This window comes from Elaeis guineensis, chromosome 10, assembly GCF_000442705.2.
Source record: "Elaeis guineensis isolate ETL-2024a chromosome 10, EG11, whole genome shotgun sequence".
NCBI lineage: Eukaryota > Viridiplantae > Streptophyta > Magnoliopsida > Arecales > Arecaceae > Elaeis > Elaeis guineensis.
The window spans coordinates 73,301,565-73,322,258 of NC_026002.2; the positions used below are offsets into that span (position 1 = coordinate 73,301,565).

The following is a 20,694-nucleotide window of genomic DNA, read 5'->3' on the forward strand; positions in this document are numbered from 1 at the left end:
TTGTGAGTCATACAGGCTCATTGATTTCGGAGCTCGGTAGCTTTCCATTCTGTGAAATTCTTATATTTTTTTTGATGCTAGTGGTTTTATATGTGCAAGGGCAGCGCAATTGAGCCGCATTATCAAAAAAAAAAAAACAAAACAAAAAAACAAAAAAATATGCAACGCGGGGAAAAAGGAAAAAAAAAGGAGAAAGAAGAGAGAAGTTAGCAAAAGATTAGAATGAAATATCTGAAATAGATTTTGCTGAAAAATGCATGAAGGCTGAAAGGAAAATAACTTACTACACCACGACGCCTCGGATTTTGAAAGCTCTATTTGTTTTATTCAGGATTAGGCGAGAACGCGCTTTTTTATTCGTCCGAGCACCTCCATCTCCTTCCCTCTCTTTCTCCCTTCCGCCTCCCTTCCGAAACCCTACCTCGTCTCTCCCAACCCTCCATCCCATCCTCCACCACCCTCCCCTGAGATCCTTGCTAGATCTCTCAAGGTCCATCGACGACGATGACGAGCTCCTTGGATATGTCTCTCGACGACCTCATCAAGAACAATAAGAAGTCAACCGCCGCCTCCGGCGGCCGGGGGCGCGGTAGAGGATCCGGCGGCCCCACCCGCCGGTTCCCCAACCGGTCTGGGAACCGCCCTGGGCCCTATTCGATGGGAAAGGTATGCCTAGGGTTTCCTCCACAGATCCCAATTCCCAAAAAGACTCCATCTCAATCTCCATGTCGATCTCGATCTCGATCTCCACGGGCGCGGTTGGGTTATCTGATAGCGCCCCTCTAGCAGCTAGGCTAGCGTTTCTGATTTCCGTCTTGTTATCGTTCATGGAAACGATTCGATCCAGGCGCCCGACTCCGCATGGCCGCACGATATGTATGCGAATCAGACGGGGGGTTATTCGGCTCCAGCGGCGAGGGTTTCTTCTATTGAGACAGGCACCAAGCTCTACATATCCAACTTGGACTATGGTGTCTCCAATGAGGACATCAAGGTAATCATCTTTATCTTTCTAATACTAGTTCTTATAATTTTGGAATGATTTCACTGAACTCTCTTTTCTTTTTCCATCCAAATCTGCTACTCAGTGCTGCTTTTCCAATTTTTGACCAAAGATTCTATCTTTCCTGTCAAAATCTTTTCTTTTTCCATCCAAATCTGCTGCTTTTCCAATTTTTGACCAAAGATTCTACCTTTCTTGTCAAAATCTTTTCTTTTCTTGGTTCACATGATAGGAACCCAATTCCTATCAATTGTATTTTCAGCAGAAAGATAGAAAAAATAGAAGAAAAAGAGCAGAAGATTGATTGCTTGACCACTTAGACCTCCCAAGCTAATAGGCAAATTTTATTAATCCAATGCTTGGACCTCTAGGCCTGAGGGTTTTACATATTTATAGACCAATATGCCTTGACTAACATTAAGACCTGACGCTAAAAATACTAGAAATATCAAATAAAATAAATAATCAAAAGTAAATAAGGGCAAGAAAAAAATAAGAAGCTACTTGGGGTTTTCTTATAATATCAGGAGTTGTATCATTCTACTGCCCTTGAAATAAACCTTTCTCAGGGTTGAGCTGTAACAAATATTTCTCTTGATCAAATGGTATAATGATTACTTCATGCATCTTAATATTTGCCTTTTGTATGCGAGATCATTGATGGAATTGTTGGATACCTTGAAATTGTTGGATACTTTGAAATTGTTGATCATGATAATTCCCATACCCACTTTGTAATGAACAAGGGCAACCATTGGTGGATCTATGTAAAAGGGATCTTCATATTCTTGAAGTTCAATCATGATCATCATTTGAATATGCTTCATCTCTTTTATAGTTGGATCCTCAAAAATATTCATTACTGTTTCTATCATATTTCATAGTTCTATCAATAGTTTGATCTTTCTAAATCATATCCTCCATGCTTTCATTGTTGATTGAATCTTCCATGATTCTAGTACATTGGAGTTGTTGATTATTAATCATCACCATTTGAAGTTGTTGAATGTAACTCTCTAAGGTAGCTTTTATCAGACCAACCACAATTGAGTCATTCCTCTCCATCTCCTCCAATATTTGCACCTCATTGAGAGCTTGCATTATTTATATTTTTCCAAGACACAATCAATTAGAGGATGATCATGGTCACTACTATCATTGCAAAGATTTCTACCATGATTGCTGGTGCCATCATGAGTTGCCTCAGGTGGTTGGCTGCTGACAATTATGTTGTGGCATTGAGCCTCATCATTAAGATTTTCTTCATGTAGATACACATAAGATTTGGTCACCTTCATAGTGTGAGCTTTTGGTTATTTTAACTTCATGAGGAATGTCTCGATGAAGTCCATCGATGAACTTTTCTAGAAGTTATTATTCAGACCAATCATGTGCACAACAGGAGATTTGCTCGAGTTGGTTTTGATACTCTAGCATAGTAGTTGTTTGTCAAATTTTTTGATTGCTTTTGATATTCTCATATTTAGTTGGTCCGAGGTGCACCGAAAGACCATCAAAAAATTACTCCCAAGTGGATATGCCATGGCATGACTTGAACCGATCATACAACTGGAGGGCACCTCCTTCAGGACTACTAGAAGCAATCTCAACTTAGGTTAGCTACAGTTTGGTGGAAGCGAAAAAGTTCCTAGCTTGCGAAATTCTTTTTTTCTTTTTTCTTTTTGATGTAAATATGGAGGAAGTAAGAACTCCCCCCCAGATGTATTTCAGGCTTGCAAAATTCATTTGGTCAGATCATTGTCTTCCATCAAGAAACCTCCACCTTTTTGCTAGGATAATATTGTTCTCCATGAAAACTACCTTCTCCATTGTTATGATTAATTGGACAAAAATCATGATTACCGATATCATCTTGATCATGAATATTTCTGTTGTTAACCAAACCTAATGCTTGATTGGTTCAGCTATTTTTTGGAATCATACTAAGTGCCACAACTTGTTGGGAAAGGTTTGCTGGCAACCCTTTCATCTCAACAATCCACTGATCAATTGAGTTACTCTGTGCTTCCACCTGATTATTTTGTTGAGACAAGTATCCTGAAGCCATAGCATAGGACTTGGGGCGATGCCATATTTCTTATCATGTACAGGAACAATGCTCTGATACCAAGCTGATAGAAACCTAGTTCCTTTTAATGGTATGTTCTAGCAAAAAATAGAGAAAATTAGAAGACAAGAGTAGGAAAATGATTGTTTGACTACTTCAGGTGCTATTTGGTATATCACCAGTGATGTGATCACTAAGATGATGTAATCATCAGGGTGATATAAGCACTAAGATGATATGTGCTCACTATATTTGGTATATCACTGGAAATAGAATTTCACTGTGTTTGGTAATCACCAAGTAGTGATAGTGATAATGTATAAAATACCATAAATAGTCTTACATATTAGTACATTATAATTATTCTACAACTTGATTAAACATTCTTCATTCACAACTCCTCACAAAAACATACAATAGTAATATTATTATTATTATAGGTATTTATTTTGATTAGACTATCTATATAATAATAGTAAAGCAATACACGGGTATTAAGGGTGGCATTCTTTGTTAACACATAAGATTATAGGATGATCTCTCGTAACGTCACATGTTAAGTTTTATTTTTTTTAGTTTTTATATTTTTTAAATAAAAAATAAAAGCACAAATAGTATGATAAAAAAAATACTAAATGTAGCAACTTTCACTGGTTTGGGAGGCCATCTTTAGAAAGAAGAACTCTCAGAGATTTTTTTGATCTCATCATAAGATTAATTGGTGAGAGTAACTTTTAATGTAAAATGTTATCATTATTATCAATTAAATTTCCGCAACATGAGGGTTAAGTGCTAGTTAAAATGATATTACAATAATATTATATATAATCAGGCTTGGCTAGGCTTAGGCAATTTTGACCAATATTAGGGCTGCTTTTTAAGAATGATTTAGCCCATCAAAATAAAATGAGAAAAAAAAAAGCATAAAGGATTTAGCATGATCCATCCATGCCAATTAATCATATCTGCCTATAGAAATAACATAGACATTCCATAAATAAATAAAAGGCATCATTGCCATTTAACTAAACCTGCCAATAAAAATAAAATAGGCATCTATAAAAAGAGATGAGGTGGGTTTTTATTTTTCTCTCCAATTTATTGATTAGGGATATTTTTGTTCCAAAATAACTTCAACATATCACCAATATTCGGTGATGTGCCATTACCTGGAGTATGTGTGGTGATAGCATTACTGCATTGTGTAGTGAGACTATCACCAAAGTTGTCGCTGAATCCTTCATCACTGGATTGGACTTTGCAACACCAAATAGGATGATCACATCATTTAATTCATATCACTGGGGTAATGTGAAATATCATACCCTACCTAACAGCACCCAAGGGGATTGAGACCTCCAAATTAAATAGGCAAAGTTTATTAATCCAATGCTTGAATTTTCTAAGCCTAAGGAGCTTACATATTTTGTATACCATTATGCCTTGACCAACACTAAGGACCCAATCCTAAAAGTACTAGAAAAACCAAAAAAAATAAATAAGAGAAAAAAATTAATAAGTAGCTGCTTAGGGTTTCCTTATAATATTAGGAGCCGTATCATAACATGACTTATGTTTGATTATAATAGCAAGGTTCTCATATAAAAGCTCCTTAAACATCCTTGCGAGATGGCATCTTTTATGGCCCATGGCTGCTTGCTTGTTGGGCATGCATCAAATCTTATTTTTGCTCTCTTAGTGTATAGGGTTATTCTAGATTCATAGTTGTACCTATAGATCTTGGATTCCAAATTCCTCCATTTTGCATGTAGTCTGGATTCAAGCTCTTCTTTGTGCTTCTTTACTGCTTGTTGTTGAAAGAAGTGTATTAGACTTCACATGGGGAAGTCTGAGAGTTTGGGAATTCCAAACTCCTCTATCCTTGTTTGCTACTTGAGGAATGCTGGTTGTTGGTTTTGGACAGAAAAAAAGAAACTAAGGAGATCTTTGGTTCATGGTGCATGTTGGTATTCTACCATGCAAGGGAACATAGATCTAGCATTCCTCAAAAGTGCCAGGCACGTCACCATCGGTCGATGCTTATGGATAGATCCAGCTTATTATTTGTCCCTGTCTCAGTCCAGTCATTCCTCATGAGAAGAGATGATCAGGTGAGTTTGGAAAGGAATGAGCAACTTGGTTGTTTTTAGTAATGCTCTGTTCTCCCTTGCTGGAAACTCTGAGAAATCAGCTGGTAGGTCCAGTCCCCTTCGTATTTTGGACAATGTATGAAGATGTTTGGAGAAAGATACATCCTTATATGATGTAATTAGCCCACCACCATGTGTACTAGCAGAACATGAAGATAGTGAATAGCCATGGAATGAGTTTCCAAATCATTTTTATATTGATCAGTCAATGGAGAAGGAGGATTGAATTGAAAAGGAAATCGAAATGTAGATGATGTTGGATGCCACACAATCCCACCTGCTACAATAAATCACATTAATAAACCACGGCCATGCATTATGGTGCGTATAATCTATTAAGTTTTGCTTGCATGATTTGAAAGAAGTTTGATAATTCACTCCATCTTAGTCCAACTTGTTAATGCATCTATTGGAAAGCATAGCATGTCAATGTGTACTGTTTTGTTTCTTTTTCTTATTAAAGTCTCCAGACAGTTTATTTCTACTAAAATCCTCTGTTTTTATTTTATTTTTCTAACAGAGTAAAAGGTGCTATATATGTTCCTTTTTTTCAGGAACTCTTTTCAGAGGTTGGTGATCTCAAACGTTACTCGATCCATTATGATAGGAGTGGAAGATCAAAGGTATCCCATTGAGCTTGCACCAATCTTGGATGTTTTGATGCTTTTCTATTTTGCCTTAGTTTGGAATCTGTTATTTTAGGGAACGGCTGAAGTTGTCTTTTCAAGGCGGGCAGATGCTCTAGCTGCGATAAAGAGATACAACAATGTACAACTTGATGGGAAGCCAATGAAAATTGAGATTGTAGGAATGAATATTGAGACACCTGCTGCTGCCCCCCAGATTATAAATGGGGCATTTGGAAGTCTTAATGGCCCTCCTAAGAGGTTTGTAATTATAGCTCTTCAACTAAGACATGCTGTTTTTCAGAATTTTAATATTGAGATTGTTGCTTTTTGACTCCACTTATTTGGAGAATTTCGAATTTCCTTCATATTCTCTTTAAGACTTTTGCAAATTGTTATTCTCATAGCTAGCATGCATGCATTCTGTTTGAAAATTTCTGATCATCCTCTTAAAAGAATTGTTCTAGGGTGAACTGGCATGTATTTTGTGGCTCTTTGTCATATGTGCTTGTGCTGAAATAGTAGCACACAAATTTCATATTTTGAAGAGGGAAACAAAATTAAGGATACTCAGAAAGGGGAGGGAAGGAAAATAAGAGAAGTTTCCTATGTAATAATATTTTCTGGTTACTCATCATAAGCTATGTATGCTCGTTTCTGTTTGTACTACTACCTAACAAGTCGAACTAATGTTAGGCGCCTGAAAACAATTCCTTTGTCAATATGCCACTTTCTACAGGTTTGTTTCAGAGTATCAGATACTGGACCTGAATCAGTTTGCTGAGACACACTGTACCATGCCATATTGCATTCATTGGTACCGATTGGTATAAAGCAATACATTATCTTGTTCATGATACTCTAAAAGGAACCCAAAATTCCCTCCTTCCTCTTTTAAATTGTTTGAACATTTTTATAATTCATTTAATCCATGTAGATACATCACAAATAGCAAATCATCTGAGTTGCATGCTGCTGTTTATTGTAATAAGTATCATAAAGAAACAAAATGCTACCATCTATCAAGTGTAGAAAGAGAAAAATGTCATTAACTAAGAAAAGAAAACATTTTAAGAAAAACCTACTTTGAAAAGGTCATGTTCAATTTGTATAGACTGGTAGCAAAGTGTTGCCGTGTATCATGTTATAGTGCTTCTTTTTGCTGTACTATAGCTCAGTAGTATAACACAGTTTGTGACAATTTACAACATATGCATTTATGTGTTCTGTGTTTAATATTTAAGAAGTGGTAATGACAATCTGAACCATCACATGAAAACCATATCAATGAAATGAGAACATTGTCAATGCTGATATGGAAATTTGGGGATTAGTTGAATATCGGTCAACAAAATATATCAAATTATTAGGGGAATGCAAATGAAGAATGAGGATCTATTTCACATCAATGATTCCTGTCATGATTCATCTTTGTTATGATTTTTTCAACATTGAACAGAGTAATAACCTGAAGATGTTTTAAAATAATAACACACTATTGTAGCCAGAAGACTGTACATTCTTTTGGAATTGTGCATAATCACTAGAATTGTGGAAAAACTTAAAGTGAATTTCTGTAAAACCACCATAAGACTGGCTTTGCTGGAAACTTTTAAGTTAGTATATTTTTAGGAATGTCATGATAAACGTAATTGAGATAAAATTACAGGAGGCTTTGGTTGAAATGTAATTGAGTTGAATTGGAGGAGAGAAGTGAAAAAAAATCAAATCAAAAAGATCTGTGTTAATAGAGTTGATGTCCTATAGGTTTTGTACGGCTGATAGCAGGTTATGATTTACGAGTTGCATGTTTACCCAAGGATCAAGATTGATGGTGGTTAGCTATGCTGGACCATATGAATTATATGCTCCTTGCTTGGGAGGAGTGTCAATATTTGGACTGGATGATGATGAATTGTTGTGTCAGGTGACCAATATTACATGATGTACCTTTTGACAGCATACTTGTTATATGGAATTGCCTCTTTCTATGTCTTTATAAAAGGTAAACATTTGTTAATTAATCTTTCCTTAAACATCTTTCATTTTCCATCATTAAAAGTTAGGGACTACTATCAATTCTTTTGTGCTGAGATGCATGTGGCTTCAGGCACACGGCTTAGTTATCGAATAGAACTGAAACTGAGGTTTGCCTGGCTAATTAACCCCTGTAAATTTGCAAGAGCAGATAACTCTTCATTAGTTATATTCTATTGATTAACATATACAGAGAGAGTATATTATCTAAGTTTCACATTTTTAATCAATAATTGATGTTTTATTATTGCATGCTTTATTCCATGGCACTCCCTGGAGCTTAAATTTAAAATATCAGATTGCTAAATTTGTATTCCACAGATTGCACATGAGTTTAAATTTTTTCTATCATCGAAATGACTGCTAAAATTATCTCACTTTTGTTAATTAAGGTGAACATTGAAAAATTTGATGTATAGTTATTGCATTGGCCAATTGTAGGCACTATTATATAACCAGTGATTTGCATGTTTTTTGCTTTTGTGTTCTTCAGTCTTAGAGTTTGGTGAAAATTATTTCCCTATACATATGAAAAGTATTTTAAGAGTTAATACAATCAGGAAGTTGTAACAGTATTACTTTCATCTCTTGAATCTGGCTATTTTGAGTTGAATTCAATTTTAGATGCATAAGGGGATTCTGAAGTAGTAATCTAAGTGCCTGGGTTATTTTGAATGGTCGATTGGAGACAAGCATTTAACCCCTAAATCTTACAAAAACATTATTATGATAAGTGGGAATAAAAGTTAGGTTTTTTTCTAGGAGTTTATCTTTAGTGACTGTAGAACTGTTGTTGGAGCATTGTTTCATCCTATTATAAATTCCAATAATTTTCTATTTGAATTTTGAAGTCCTTTTTTTGCGTTTTGTTTACTTTTTTATATCGCTGGAATTGACACTTAGAACTATGATGGTGCTTATAATTCTTCCACCCTATATGCCTTTTGGAGTGCAATATGCATGTGCAAACCCATCATAAATTTAATAGGGTTTTTTGTGTGTATACCCTCTTAAACATTCAAATTTGCGTGAATATTCTTTCAAAATTGATATTTGTATGTATACCCTCATAAAATACTTGTTTTGTATGTATATCCTTCTTTTTTTTTTTTTTTTGCATATGTGCCCGCATCATTTAACACCGTTAAAAAATTAATAGTTTAAAATTTAAATGACTAAAATATCCTTATGGGTAGACGTGCAAAAAGAAAATTTATAAGGGTATATTTACAAATAGTAATTTTATAAGGGTATTCATGCAAATTGAATGTTTAGAAAGATATATACGTAAAAAGTTTTAATTTAATTTTTATCTATTTCATCTAGATGGATTCAGGCCCTCTTACTCTACAATGTAGTAATATATTACATAATATAACAACACGATGACGATATTATATAATATTTTATATATTAGAATGCTATATTATATTTTATTTTTATGCAAGATGGGACGATTATGTCTATCTTATAACAATATGATATACCTTATACATTTTACAAAGATATTTTCGATAAAAATTTTAAAATAAAATATAATAAGATTATAAATTCTTATTGTTACATAATGTTAAATCCACAACTATGTCCATTCTATGTAAATGTATAAGCTATTCATTTAATATCAGATTTAGATACTTGTCTTAGAAGCATATTATTATACATTAGAGAAAATATGGATGGTTACGATTTGTTTATTTTCTAGATAAAATAATTTTGATCTATTGTTTGATAAAAAGATCATTGTATCTGTGTAAATTAATAAATTAAGTAAATTTATTATTTTAGTTGTATATGTTAATTTTTCTCTATTAGAATAAGGAAAGAATTAACAAACCAAGAGAGGTGTATTTATGTTAAGGATTTTTTTATATGTATACCCTTCCAAATATTCAAATTTGCGTGAATATCCTCATAAAATTGCTATGTGCATATATATCCTTATAATTTTTTTTTTGGACATCTATCCATAAGGATATTTTAATCATTTTAATTTGAAATCAGTAATTTTTAACAGTGTTAGATGATATGCGTACATATGTAAAAAAAGGTATTTTATGAGGGTATATATGCAGATATCAATTTTGAAAGGATATTTATGCAAATTTTAATGTTTGGAAGGGTATACATGTAAAAAACTCAATTTAGAATTTAATATTGTTCCTAGTGGAAGGTTCAGGGGAATAACTGGGCTGTTTGCCGGAGTTTCATTAGGTTTTGTGGCAAATGTTGTACCTTACTAATAATGCTGTGGTGTTCTCTAGTTGACTTGTGGCAAAAAGTGGAAGAAACGATATTTTGAATATTTTGATACGATTGTCCTTATGTTAGGTTCTCCTCAAAAAAGAATATGAATGTCTTCATTGATCCTATCCTTTACCAGTATATGCTCTTTGCTGTCCCTTTTTTTTGAGGAAAGGATTCGACAGGGCCTGATCAATTATTACTTTGCTTGAATTGTTGTATAACCAACATAATATGATTCAGCTTTTTGGGTTGAGTGATGCATCATAAACATAGAGGGAGGGGATGGTTTTCTAAATACACACGAACAAATGCATAGTTGCAAAGAAGCTTGTCTCCACTCTCAGCATTTCCTTGTATATTTGTCTTAGAAACTGCTGCCTTCTTCCATAAGTGAGGAGCAATATCTTCTCAAATGGTATTTGCTTGAGCAACATATTTGAAACATCATGGGAGACATAATGTCCAATTTAGAATGACTATTAAAAGTTCTATGTTAACTTTTGTGTTTGATTTTGATATGTAAGACAGCACATTATAGCAACTTTTTTTAATAACTTTATAATTTTTTATTGCATGGAATGAGTCTACATACTGTCTGCTTGTATATTGGGTGGTCATGCAGTTCTTTGTATTCTCCAGAATGTTTCATGTTTCCCTTGAAACTTAATTGGTCTTGAATAAACTGTTCCAGTTTCCAGTTCATCTTATGCACTTGTTTTTTATCCTGGCAAATCATAAGTCCTCTTTTGTTTATGTAAGCTACAAAAGCTCCCTTCAATTAGTTGAATTCTATCTTTTAACTGAAAACAGATCGATGGATAGTTTTGAGTTTTCTTTTCTTCTTCTTGGAATCTCAAGGACACGAGACCTGGTCCACCAAACTTCTTCATCATATTTCTTGCTGCCGTTAGTTGGATATGTCTTGTTGTTCATTATCATGTGATTTATCTCCGAAGCAAGATCCGATGGAACTTCTGAATCTTTCATTAATTTGAAGCAATAACACAAGGAATCATCATCAACTGGTGTTATAATTTTGCAGTATGTAGTGGTGCCTATGCTTTATTGCTTGGATTACTTCCATTAGCACTGTGATGGCAATAAGGTTTGAAGCTTGTCAAACTTTTTAGTTTTAATAGCCTGTCTGGCTTGACATTGCAATCACTTTTAATTTAAAGACTGGTGATCTTACAACGCAATGCTGATTGATTGCTGAAGCATTTTTGTTTTATACCTAAACAAGGTTCTTTATATTGTATTCTTTCAATACTGGGCAAGTCCTTTTTGAGAAAAGCTATATATATATATATATCCTTTCTCAGGATCCGAGTTTGCTCTTTAATGTTCTCTTCTTTTTCCACTCTACTATTTTGTGGTGCTAGTTAGCTTGTTTTATCATGTCTTTCTTCTAAAAATCCATTACTGCAAGGAACGATCTGGTCCTAACTGAACTGGCATTGTAATGTAACAGTGCACCTGGAAGAGGTGGCTCTACAGGATGGCCACGAGGTGGTGGTGGCCGTGGACGGGCAAGAGGCCGTGGACGAGGTAGAGGCCGTGGTGATCAGATTGCTGCTGCAGATCTTGATGCTGACTTGGAAAAGTACCATGCAGAGGCAATGCAAATCAACTGAAAGTTCTTACACCATTGTGCTTTGCATGTTTTGTCCACTTGGTTAGTTCTTCTCAAAAGTGGTGTATTTCTATTATTGTGTGACATTAGGGAGGGGGATCACGACTTTTTAGTTTCTTTGTTGGTTGTGGGCCTTTGGTTTTTACTGTTATCTGCTCCTTTTGATTTCAATATGCTACATCTGTTAAATGCGGTCATGTAGTTAGATATTCTTACTTTAGGTTTAATGCGTGCACAATGCAGCCAAGAAGTCATATGTTGGTGGTAATCACTTTGGAGTAACCTGATACATGTGAATCTGTAGTTTTCTTCTCCTGATTCCCAAGTTATAACGACTGAATATCTTTAGGTTTTGTTCTATTTTTACATATTGATGATGTCTCTTGATTTGTGTTTCAGTCTGAAAGCCAAGTCTGTAAACTTCTGTTTTTATATCCTTGTTTGTTGTTAGGACCGATATGCAGTGTATACCCAAATGTTGGAGTTGTATCCGAGATTATCATCCTTTTTATTGCACAAACTACTAGGTTAGTCAATACCTATTGACCCAAATGTTGGAGTTGTATCCGAGATTATCATTCCTTTTTATTGCACAAACTACTAGGTTAATCAATACCTATGGATGATTTGCTTTTCAATGTGATTTTCCCCATAAAGCCAATTACCATAATGTTTGGTGTTTTTACTAAAGCCATGAACCGTGTTTGAGCGAGATCAAATGGTGGCGATGTCTTGAGAGATTACTCAACTTGGGTATCATTGCAGTATCTGATATGTGATTAAGCTGAATTCGGTGCCCATGTCAAGGCACAGGGTCGTGCATCTATTTGCGGGTTCAGGAAATTTTTGGATTTCATGGTATCCTAGCTGCATCCAGCTGATCGCCCTGTGGTGTGGTTGTGGAAGAGCTTGGGACACATGGAAAATTGGTATAAAACCAGCAGCATTCGGTGACCAGTGAGTTTTCCCCAAAAGATGATGTAGTTGTACTATTATTTCTTTTGTCATGCCATTACATCTTCCGTGAAAGAATAGTCAAGCAGGAGACATGGGCATAGTTCTGTCAGGCTATTCGATGGATGAATCCAAGTGCAGTTTCTCTTTCCTCTGCTTATTTTTTCTTCTGGGAGCAGCGTGAGCGTCAGGAAGTTTGGCCATCAGGGAGAGGGGAGATGAAACCGTAAAATTGAGCATGAGTATCTTGTGACATTGCTCTGGTTTTGGCTATAATAATTCGAATCAACTGGCAAGTCAATGAGGCCAACATCTGTTGGTTCGGGTAATCGGCATCTCTCACCACGGGAGAGGTCCAGGTTTTAACCCTAGAAATGCATCTCTCACCACGGGAGAGGTCCAGGTTTTAACCCTAGAAATGGCATGTTACCATTGTATCGCATAAAAAAAAACAAAGGGGTGCAAGACCGTGCGCCAACAATTTACCATTTTTGATGTTTGTACAACAATTTTTCGTGATTGGTGATGCATTTTGCATTTTCACAACTCATGTTCTGGTAGTTTCTCTTACTTCCAAATGAATCCACAAAGTAGGACAAATTTATCACACACGAAGATCCTGCTTGGTTGAAGTATAATCAAATTAACTGACTAGTGGACCCAATGACTTACGCTTCCATCGCGTCCTGGTGGTGTTTCGTATTGGCTGGTCAGGCCGTTATATTAATTTCGAATTTAACCGGCAATCTTCGGGTTACCATCATTGTCGATTAATGCAATGCACGTTAACAAACACCCGAATGACATGCAGATTGTCATTTGCATCCAAGCCTGAGAATTTGTCCTTAACTCACAGTCAGGTTGAAATCGATCCCCATGCCAGAAATAGGGAGGTGATCTGGAAACAAGTACTAAAGCAAGCACGAGATCTAATAGCTGTATGATATTAACCAGAGTTGTGATGCTACCATGACATCTTTTACAAGTCACGTTCAAGAACCTGGAAAGAAACTGAAAAAGATACCATACAGATCAGGAGTATATGACCACCAAGAAAGCAGTCATCAATTGGTGGTGCGTTAACATTGCGATGCAACAACAACTTAGCACTCATTAACTGGTTTCTAGCTTCGCAGCAAATAAAACCATGCAGGCAGCAGGAGCACGTAAGAGAAGAAAAGACATACGTAAAAATGTCAGAATATTGTATAACAGCTCAAGTAAATGAAGATTCAATGTTCAATTCCAGCCCAAATATATGCCCACCAGAGTAAAGACTTCCCCAATAATGTGAACCCAAAATTTGGAAAAGAGCATCAACTAGAATAGTCACAGTAGTCCAACCTTGCAGTATCCGATACCCAACACTGGAACCAAAATTACATCAGTATCTTCGGAGATCATGACCAAAAAACCTGCCAGAGGGGCACTCATAAGACAGATGACCGCGCCCACCACAGATGTTGCAGATAACAATATCAACACAGTCACGGCTGATGTGACCTGGCTGGCCACAGACGTGGCATATGATGTCACGGATGGGCCCACCCTGGATCTCTGATGGGCTTGCCTTGGGACAGTTGCGTGCCACATGGCCTGAAACATTGCAGATATTGCATACTGGGTCGTTAGGGCATTCACGAGCAAGGTGACCAGTCTTGCGGCAGTTGTTGCAAGCCTTGTCGTTGGTGCAGTCTGCAGCAATATGACCTGGCCTGTAGCAGTTGTTGCAGAGCCTGGTGTCAAAGGGGCCTAGTCCTGAGCCAGGGCAATCACGAGCCAGGTGGCCTGTTTTGTTACATGTGTGGCAGACAGGTTCATTGCTGCACTCGCTCGCAACATGTCCAGACTCCTTGCAATTCCAGCACAGGGTCTTTGCAGTGCACTCTGCTGCAATGTGCCTGCAGACAAAGCGTTGACAGCAAGTATTTATGGTCAGGTTGGGAATAAACTGATGGTTGCTGTTCTGTATTACTGTGTAACCCAACAGCTCATAGAAGGCCCCTCATCTTCGACACTAGTGTTAGTTGTTGATGATTTAGAGCATTAAAGATGTTGAGCATTTTCTTTTTCTTTTTGAAACCAAATATAATCAGTTACCCTGGGAGCGCACAATTGTTGCAGACAGCTGCATTTGGACAGTCTCTAGCATAGTGTCCAGGACGCTTACAGTTATTGCACAGATAATCCCTGGAAGACAACCAAAAAGAACACAGAACCACCAACTTTAAACAATCCCATGTGTACAATACAGTATTCATGGAAATAGTTTGATGAAATATCGCCAACAACACATGACATGTTCGATGCCAGTAAGCAATGAACCATCACTTGAAATCATGTAACAGAGATACATTATCCATTACCATCTTAGAAGGGAAAAAGATAAAAGCAACTACAATGGTTCATGGTTATTATAAATTACTTTAAACATACAAACTTGTGACCAAAAAAAAAAAACATGGCAACATCAAATTGCTCATAGATGAAAGAACCTCAATCGTAATATCTTACTATTTATTAAATAAAGCGGTCTCTTTCTAAATTTACTCATAGAATTTATAATCAAGTAAAATGTTCTCTATTTCTTGCGGAATTAATGTTCATTTAAAAAAACTTATAGGTCGAGCTTCTTTCTACAGCTAGGAGCCTTCAGCTTAATGTATACATTCCACATTCTTCATCCAGGCCGCAACCAGCATTGATGGCATTTGATTTCAGCACATGAAAATTAAACATGTAACATGTAATATAGAATTTCATTAACAAATCAAAGTTAACTAGCCGAACAAAATGAAACATGTAACAGTATGTCACAAACACCTTTCAAAAATATTTTTCCAAAAGTATAAAGGACAAGCATGAGCTTTAGGTGGCAGAAATGAATGATGTATAGATAAACTATAACATGGCATATTCCTCAAAGGGAAAGGAGAGTTAATTTACATATGAAGCTAAAGTTTTTGAAGGCAGCAACTGTCTATACAGAAAGTACATCTTGAACAGAGCTTACATCTTATCAACCAAGGATACCCAGCCTCCTATAAACAATTAGCTGACCAGAAGAACAAGTGTCGAACACATGATTAGGATTTAGAGATAACATAGAATCAGAAGATAATTCCAGGATTCTCGCCCATTTTTCTCAATCAAGATCAAAGTGTTTAAGTTAGCTCCCAACCAAGGCCTGCATGCATTTGCACCACCAAAATGACAAAGCCGCAACACCAAAAAAAAAAAGAGGGAAAAAAGTATATTTGCAGTACATAAACAATTGTTTGGGAGACTTGAGTTAACCCCCATAACAATCCAAACCAGCTCCTTTTAGATCAATCCTAGCCATCTACAAACAAACAAAATGCAAGAAGGAAAAAAAGAACAAAAGAGAAATGCTTGCATATTGTACTATCATGCTTGACTATGTTGGGCCCAATAACTTGGTCAAGATAGACTCTTCTGGTGATTGGACATTTTCAGCTTTTCTTTTTCTTTGAACATATACAAAAATGAGAGAATTGACTAAGAAATTTCAAACCTATGCTCCTCTGAAGAACACCATGAACTCCTTAAAACTGAGGCTGAAATGAAATTTAGAATCAGACTTTCACGATTAAGCTTGTAACAAATCCAATCAAGGCTTTAAACCAGCTAAATTAAAAATAAGCATGATACTAGACCTAATGGTTGTAAACCCATTAGCAGATTGTAATTTTTAATTTTTCCATCTCTCTCCATTTCTCTTCTTTTTCCTCTTACTGTCCCCATGTTAGGCTAGAAACAAATCCATCATAGGCTATCATTCAATATTGTTCCCTACCTTAAATGCATGAAGTTGATATAATCCCAGGCAACACAATATCAGTTGCCTATTGTAGATGAGCTACTTTGCTTGATATCCAACACATTTGCTGCCACTGAGACCTGCTGCAGCAACCATCATCACCATGGCAACAATGATCATAGTAGGCAGGGGTGGTGGTGTGGGGAGAAGAATAATAAGAAGAAAAGATGGAGGAAGTGGCGACAAGACTTAATGGGAGAAAACAGGTTCAAAAATGAACTTTGCCTTCAGGAAACTATTGATTGCCAACATCACTGCATGCAGTTATGAAAAAACACCATTGTCCAGTGTCATCATTGGTCATTGGGACTTTCGTGTCATCACCACCTCCCTTTCTTCTTCCCCTTTTTAATCTATATGCCTAGAGATGAACCAAGTCCTAAATACGAATACTTGGTGATTAAGAATCCATAAAGCTAATCCCAAATAGTTGGGAAAAGGCTAGATGGTTATGGTACCTTGACATGCACCTGACCAACAAATCATGATGCATCCTGGTACAAGCATGGCACCAAAGACTTGCACTAGGCCTAGCAAACTGTCCATGTACTTGCCCCAAAATCTATCTTGCCTAGGCAGATCACCCAGCATTAGGCAGGGTGCCAGCCACTCCATAAAAGAAGTAACCAAAACATAAGTCACCTGGGTCTTTTTCTTCCAACATGAAAGAAATTCCATCTCCATTGTGATGATTTGAAGCATGGAAAGAAAATGAGTTAAGCATTTCATTGTACGATGTTTGGGATGAAAGATAACGAGAATGATAATTAGGCATGTTCATTTTTAACAGATCCTTTACTAATGTGGAATGTGAAGATGTGGGGAAAAAGACCAATTGAATACTCTCCTTAAATATGATGCGAAAAAATGTAGCAAACCTCTTTTCCCATAATTTATCCACCTCTTCCCTTTTCTCCCTATCAACATCTGACTCCCCTACAATCCTTAAACCTCTAATGATCATCGAGCCAAGGAATACCATGCCTCATGAGGATGCTATGGATGCTCATTAGGACATTTAGACAATAACTATTGCACATGTGGCTATTCATTTTCCAGCTAGCCTTAAGTCCTTATATTCTACGGCATCATTGGGTCAATACCATTGATTCTTGAGATTGTTGAGCCTTTGTATGATCCAGTTATGTGCTAATAGATGGTATTTCAAGAAGTTGCATGTCCGTTAAATTGTGAGGCAAATAAGATAATTCTATATCAGCAAAGCTAGTAATAATCTTCTTAGCATTTGAAGTTTCTTGTGGAGCCTTTGTATGATTCAGTTACGTGGTAATAGATGTTACTTTAAGAAGTTGCATGTCAGGTAAATTGTGAGGCAAATAAGATAATTCTGTATCAGCAAAGCTAATAATACTTTTCTTAGCATTTGAAGTTTCTTGTTGTTTTCTCCCTTCTATAACATTGGCCACAGTGCTTGTGTAATATATAATCGATCACCTATATAGATGGTTTCTCGTCCTTGAGATAGTTTGATAATTGCACAAGTATTTTACTACTAAATTAGTGAGTGGGCTCCCTTATCTTCTGCAATCAACCAGATCATGCCATGACATTCAGATGGTTGAAACTTCTATTTGGTGTGCCTTTCAAAATTTATTTTTGGATGGCCATCCAAGGCCTTTGCGAGCCCTTGTTATTTGGTAGCAGTCATTTTCAATCACGATTTTTAACTATAGCATTATGTTTTGGAGACCAGCCTCTTCTAGCCATAATGATGATCCCTGATAAAGGCAATAGAAGCATCAAGGCTAATGGAATACTACACTATCTTGACAATGATGCATACTCTATGTGTCATGAAATGTAGGTGTGAATATGTACTTCTATCTTTTGTACCAAAAAAAAAAAAAAAAGAATATGTACTTCTATCTCTATCCTAAAATGTTCTCATACAGTGGATGCAAGCTAGCTGGTTGTTGATTTAGTATGAGGTATCATGCCAAAATTATCATACTAATTAACAGTAAAGAGTGTCAAACTGGTCGGAGGCAATCGTATGACCAAATAGATAAAACTAGGAGGGGAAACATTGCACGTGGCTCTTAAGGAAGACCTCAACAGAGTAGAGTTCCAATAGTCAACTTATGCTTTCTTGGAAGAAGTATCTCATCAGCTCAAAACTATTTTTGCAATAGATTTGCATTTATGTGGTTATACAAATGGCTTGGCACTCAAATATTTCTGATAATGTAAAGGCAAGCTTCGCAAATTAAGATAAGAGCAAATATGCTAACATGTTTAAGAGTAGATAAATTCATAACAAAACCCATCTGTGCATCTCCCTCCCTCTCTCTCTCTCTCTCTCACACACACACACTCTCCCTCTCTCTATGTGTGTATGTCAACGTGTATGCACATATGGATGGTACTATAAAGATAATACAACTGATACCAATACTAAGAATTTTTTTTTTTTGTTTTGGGGGTGAACTAAGAATGGTGTTCAGAACAATAATGTAAAACTAAAAGCAAAGCTGATAGCAAAGATGACAACGTCGTTTTGATATATTAAAACAATATTGCACCACTATGCTTGTTCTGGTCAAAATAATGCTAGGAACGTAACATTGATATCGGTGCTAATTTTGTGGGTGAGATTTACAGAGATCTTCTTATGCAAATACATGCAATTAGGAGTAACTACAATGTGTTTATCGCCTATGCTGGTAAATTTGTGCTATACTAAGTAAGAAAGCAAATGTTAATCAACATTCTGACAAATGCACTAGCAAAGAAACTCACAGCATTATCAGTATCAGCATCAAGTTTTTTCCCGCCCTCTAAAAAATATAAATAAATAAATAAATAAATATATATATATATATATATATCAATCATTTAAGGGCTTTAAAAGCCAGATCCCACAAGGTTCTCAATTGGAATCTCAAACTCATCCATTAATTATCTATCCATCTATTATAGTAGTTCTCAAGCAATTTTGAAAAGAAGAGATTTTGCAATTCACACCATTAAAATGAACAAATGTGGATAGATTGACTACTGAGTTAGAGAAGGCACGTCCAATTAATTTTAATTCAAAAAGAACAACATTCCATCTACTACGAGTTCCAAGAATGGAATATAGGGAAGCCAATCCAGTAACTTAAATAAGGCAAGCTCACCGGTAGCTGCGGCGTTCCCTCCTGTAAGGGGCGTCACGGTAGGAGATGCGCTCAGTGCGGAACCGACGTGCTCGAGGAGGGCTTCTGCTGCTGTCCGGACTCATACTGATAACCCCACAAATCGCAGCCTCTCCACCAAACAACCCCTCCTGCTACTCCAACTTCTCAATCAAACCCTATCCTGTCGCAAAACTCCATTCTAGTGATTTTTTTTTTTCAAGAAAAAGTCAAAACCCAAGCGTCTATCATGCATCTAAACAGTGTACACAAAATTAGACCCATCAATTTATCAAGAATTCGGTTCTTTTCGTCGAGAAACCCCAAAAGTCTTCAAGAAGTACAACTAATCAAAGATCAGAGCATTAGAAACCAACTCTCGTAGCAGAAAACGATCAGAAGACTCGGAAACCTAACCCTAAAGAAAGATTTAGCAAACAAATCCGCCCTCCCACCAATCAGTCCAAAGAAATCTCGAGTGCGACACAAAGGACGACAGAAATGCCATCGAATCGCGGGAAAAAAAAAGGTTGAGTAACTTGAGTAGGGGGCCGATACCGTATTTTGAGATCCGAAGCGATGAGGGCTCGCTCCTCGGCCGCGGTGCTCGAGGAACACAAGATTGAAAGCAACGCACGGGGACAAGAGAGGACTTCCTCAGACTGACAAGATAAAGCTTAGCGGCGGAAATGGGGACGTCATCAGGATTCGGGACAAATTTTAATTTTTCTATCGACGGAAATAGACCTATGGGCTCAGTCTCGTCGCGGCGGTCGCTATGCGTCGTATCGTCCCTATGGATGATGTGTCAGACCGGGATCTTGCCAAACCGAGAAATTCCTATTGCATGCGTGCAATTGGACCGCGTCAAATCCCACGGTGGATAAGAGGCCCTTGTATTTCGCCAATTTTTGATTGCACGATGTCCACTGTACATATGCATCGGGATTTGTCCTGATTCACTTGCAACCTGGTGCAAATCATAATTTCTCCAAAAT

General features: G+C 36.6%; 2 protein-coding genes across 5 annotated transcripts; one reads left to right on the top strand and one right to left on the bottom strand.

Annotated features, from left to right (window-relative positions):
- Window positions 1-345: 345 nt before the first annotated feature.
- Window positions 346-12,117, top strand: LOC105033829 (THO complex subunit 4A). 2 transcript variants are annotated; one of them, XM_029261408.2, is made up of 6 exons: window positions 346-666; window positions 848-994; window positions 5,776-5,844; window positions 5,924-6,108; window positions 6,587-6,674; window positions 11,603-12,117. In XM_029261408.2, exons 1-6 carry the CDS (start codon window positions 505-507, stop codon window positions 11,681-11,683), a joined length of 732 nt encoding a protein of 243 aa, XP_029117241.1. In that variant the 5' UTR covers window positions 346-504; the 3' UTR covers window positions 11,684-12,117. The 2 variants fall into 2 exon arrangements, with proteins under 2 accessions (XP_029117241.1, XP_010907063.1); XM_010908761.4 differs by lacking the exon at window positions 6,587-6,674 and having other exon boundaries at window positions 351-666.
- A 1,785-nt stretch (window positions 12,118-13,902) lies between these two features.
- LOC105033830 (uncharacterized) lies at window positions 13,903-20,411 on the bottom strand. 3 transcript variants are annotated; one of them, XM_010908762.4, is made up of 4 exons: window positions 20,255-20,411; window positions 19,700-19,880; window positions 14,819-14,908; window positions 13,903-14,619 (listed from the first exon to the last, which is right to left on the bottom strand). In XM_010908762.4, exons 2-4 carry the CDS (start codon window positions 19,801-19,803, stop codon window positions 14,103-14,105), a joined length of 711 nt encoding a protein of 236 aa, XP_010907064.1. In that variant the 5' UTR covers window positions 19,804-19,880; window positions 20,255-20,411; the 3' UTR covers window positions 13,903-14,102. The 3 variants fall into 3 exon arrangements, with proteins under 3 accessions (XP_010907064.1, XP_010907065.1, XP_073100749.1); XM_010908763.4 differs by having other exon boundaries at window positions 19,700-19,875; window positions 20,255-20,408; XM_073244648.1 differs by lacking the exon at window positions 20,255-20,411 and having other exon boundaries at window positions 19,700-19,898.
- Window positions 20,412-20,694: the final 283 nt, after the last annotated feature.

Coding starts and splice junctions, on each gene's coding strand:
- LOC105033829 (XM_029261408.2), top strand. CDS start 505: ATGACGAGCTCCTTGGATATGTCTCTCGACGACCTCATCAAGAACAAT. Junction 667..847: donor GGCCCTATTCGATGGGAAAG/GTATGCCTAGGG, acceptor GATTCGATCCAG/GCGCCCGACTCCGCATGGCC. Junction 995..5,775: donor TCTCCAATGAGGACATCAAG/GTAATCATCTTT, acceptor CCTTTTTTTCAG/GAACTCTTTTCAGAGGTTGG.
- LOC105033830 (XM_010908762.4), bottom strand. CDS start 19,803: ATGAGTCCGGACAGCAGCAGAAGCCCTCCTCGAGCACGTCGGTTCCGC. Junction 14,909..19,699: donor AGGGAACGCCGCAGCTACCG/GTGAGCTTGCCT, acceptor GTTGTCTTCCAG/GGATTATCTGTGCAATAACT. Junction 14,620..14,818: donor AACAATTGTGCGCTCCCAGG/GTAACTGATTAT, acceptor CTTTGTCTGCAG/GCACATTGCAGCAGAGTGCA.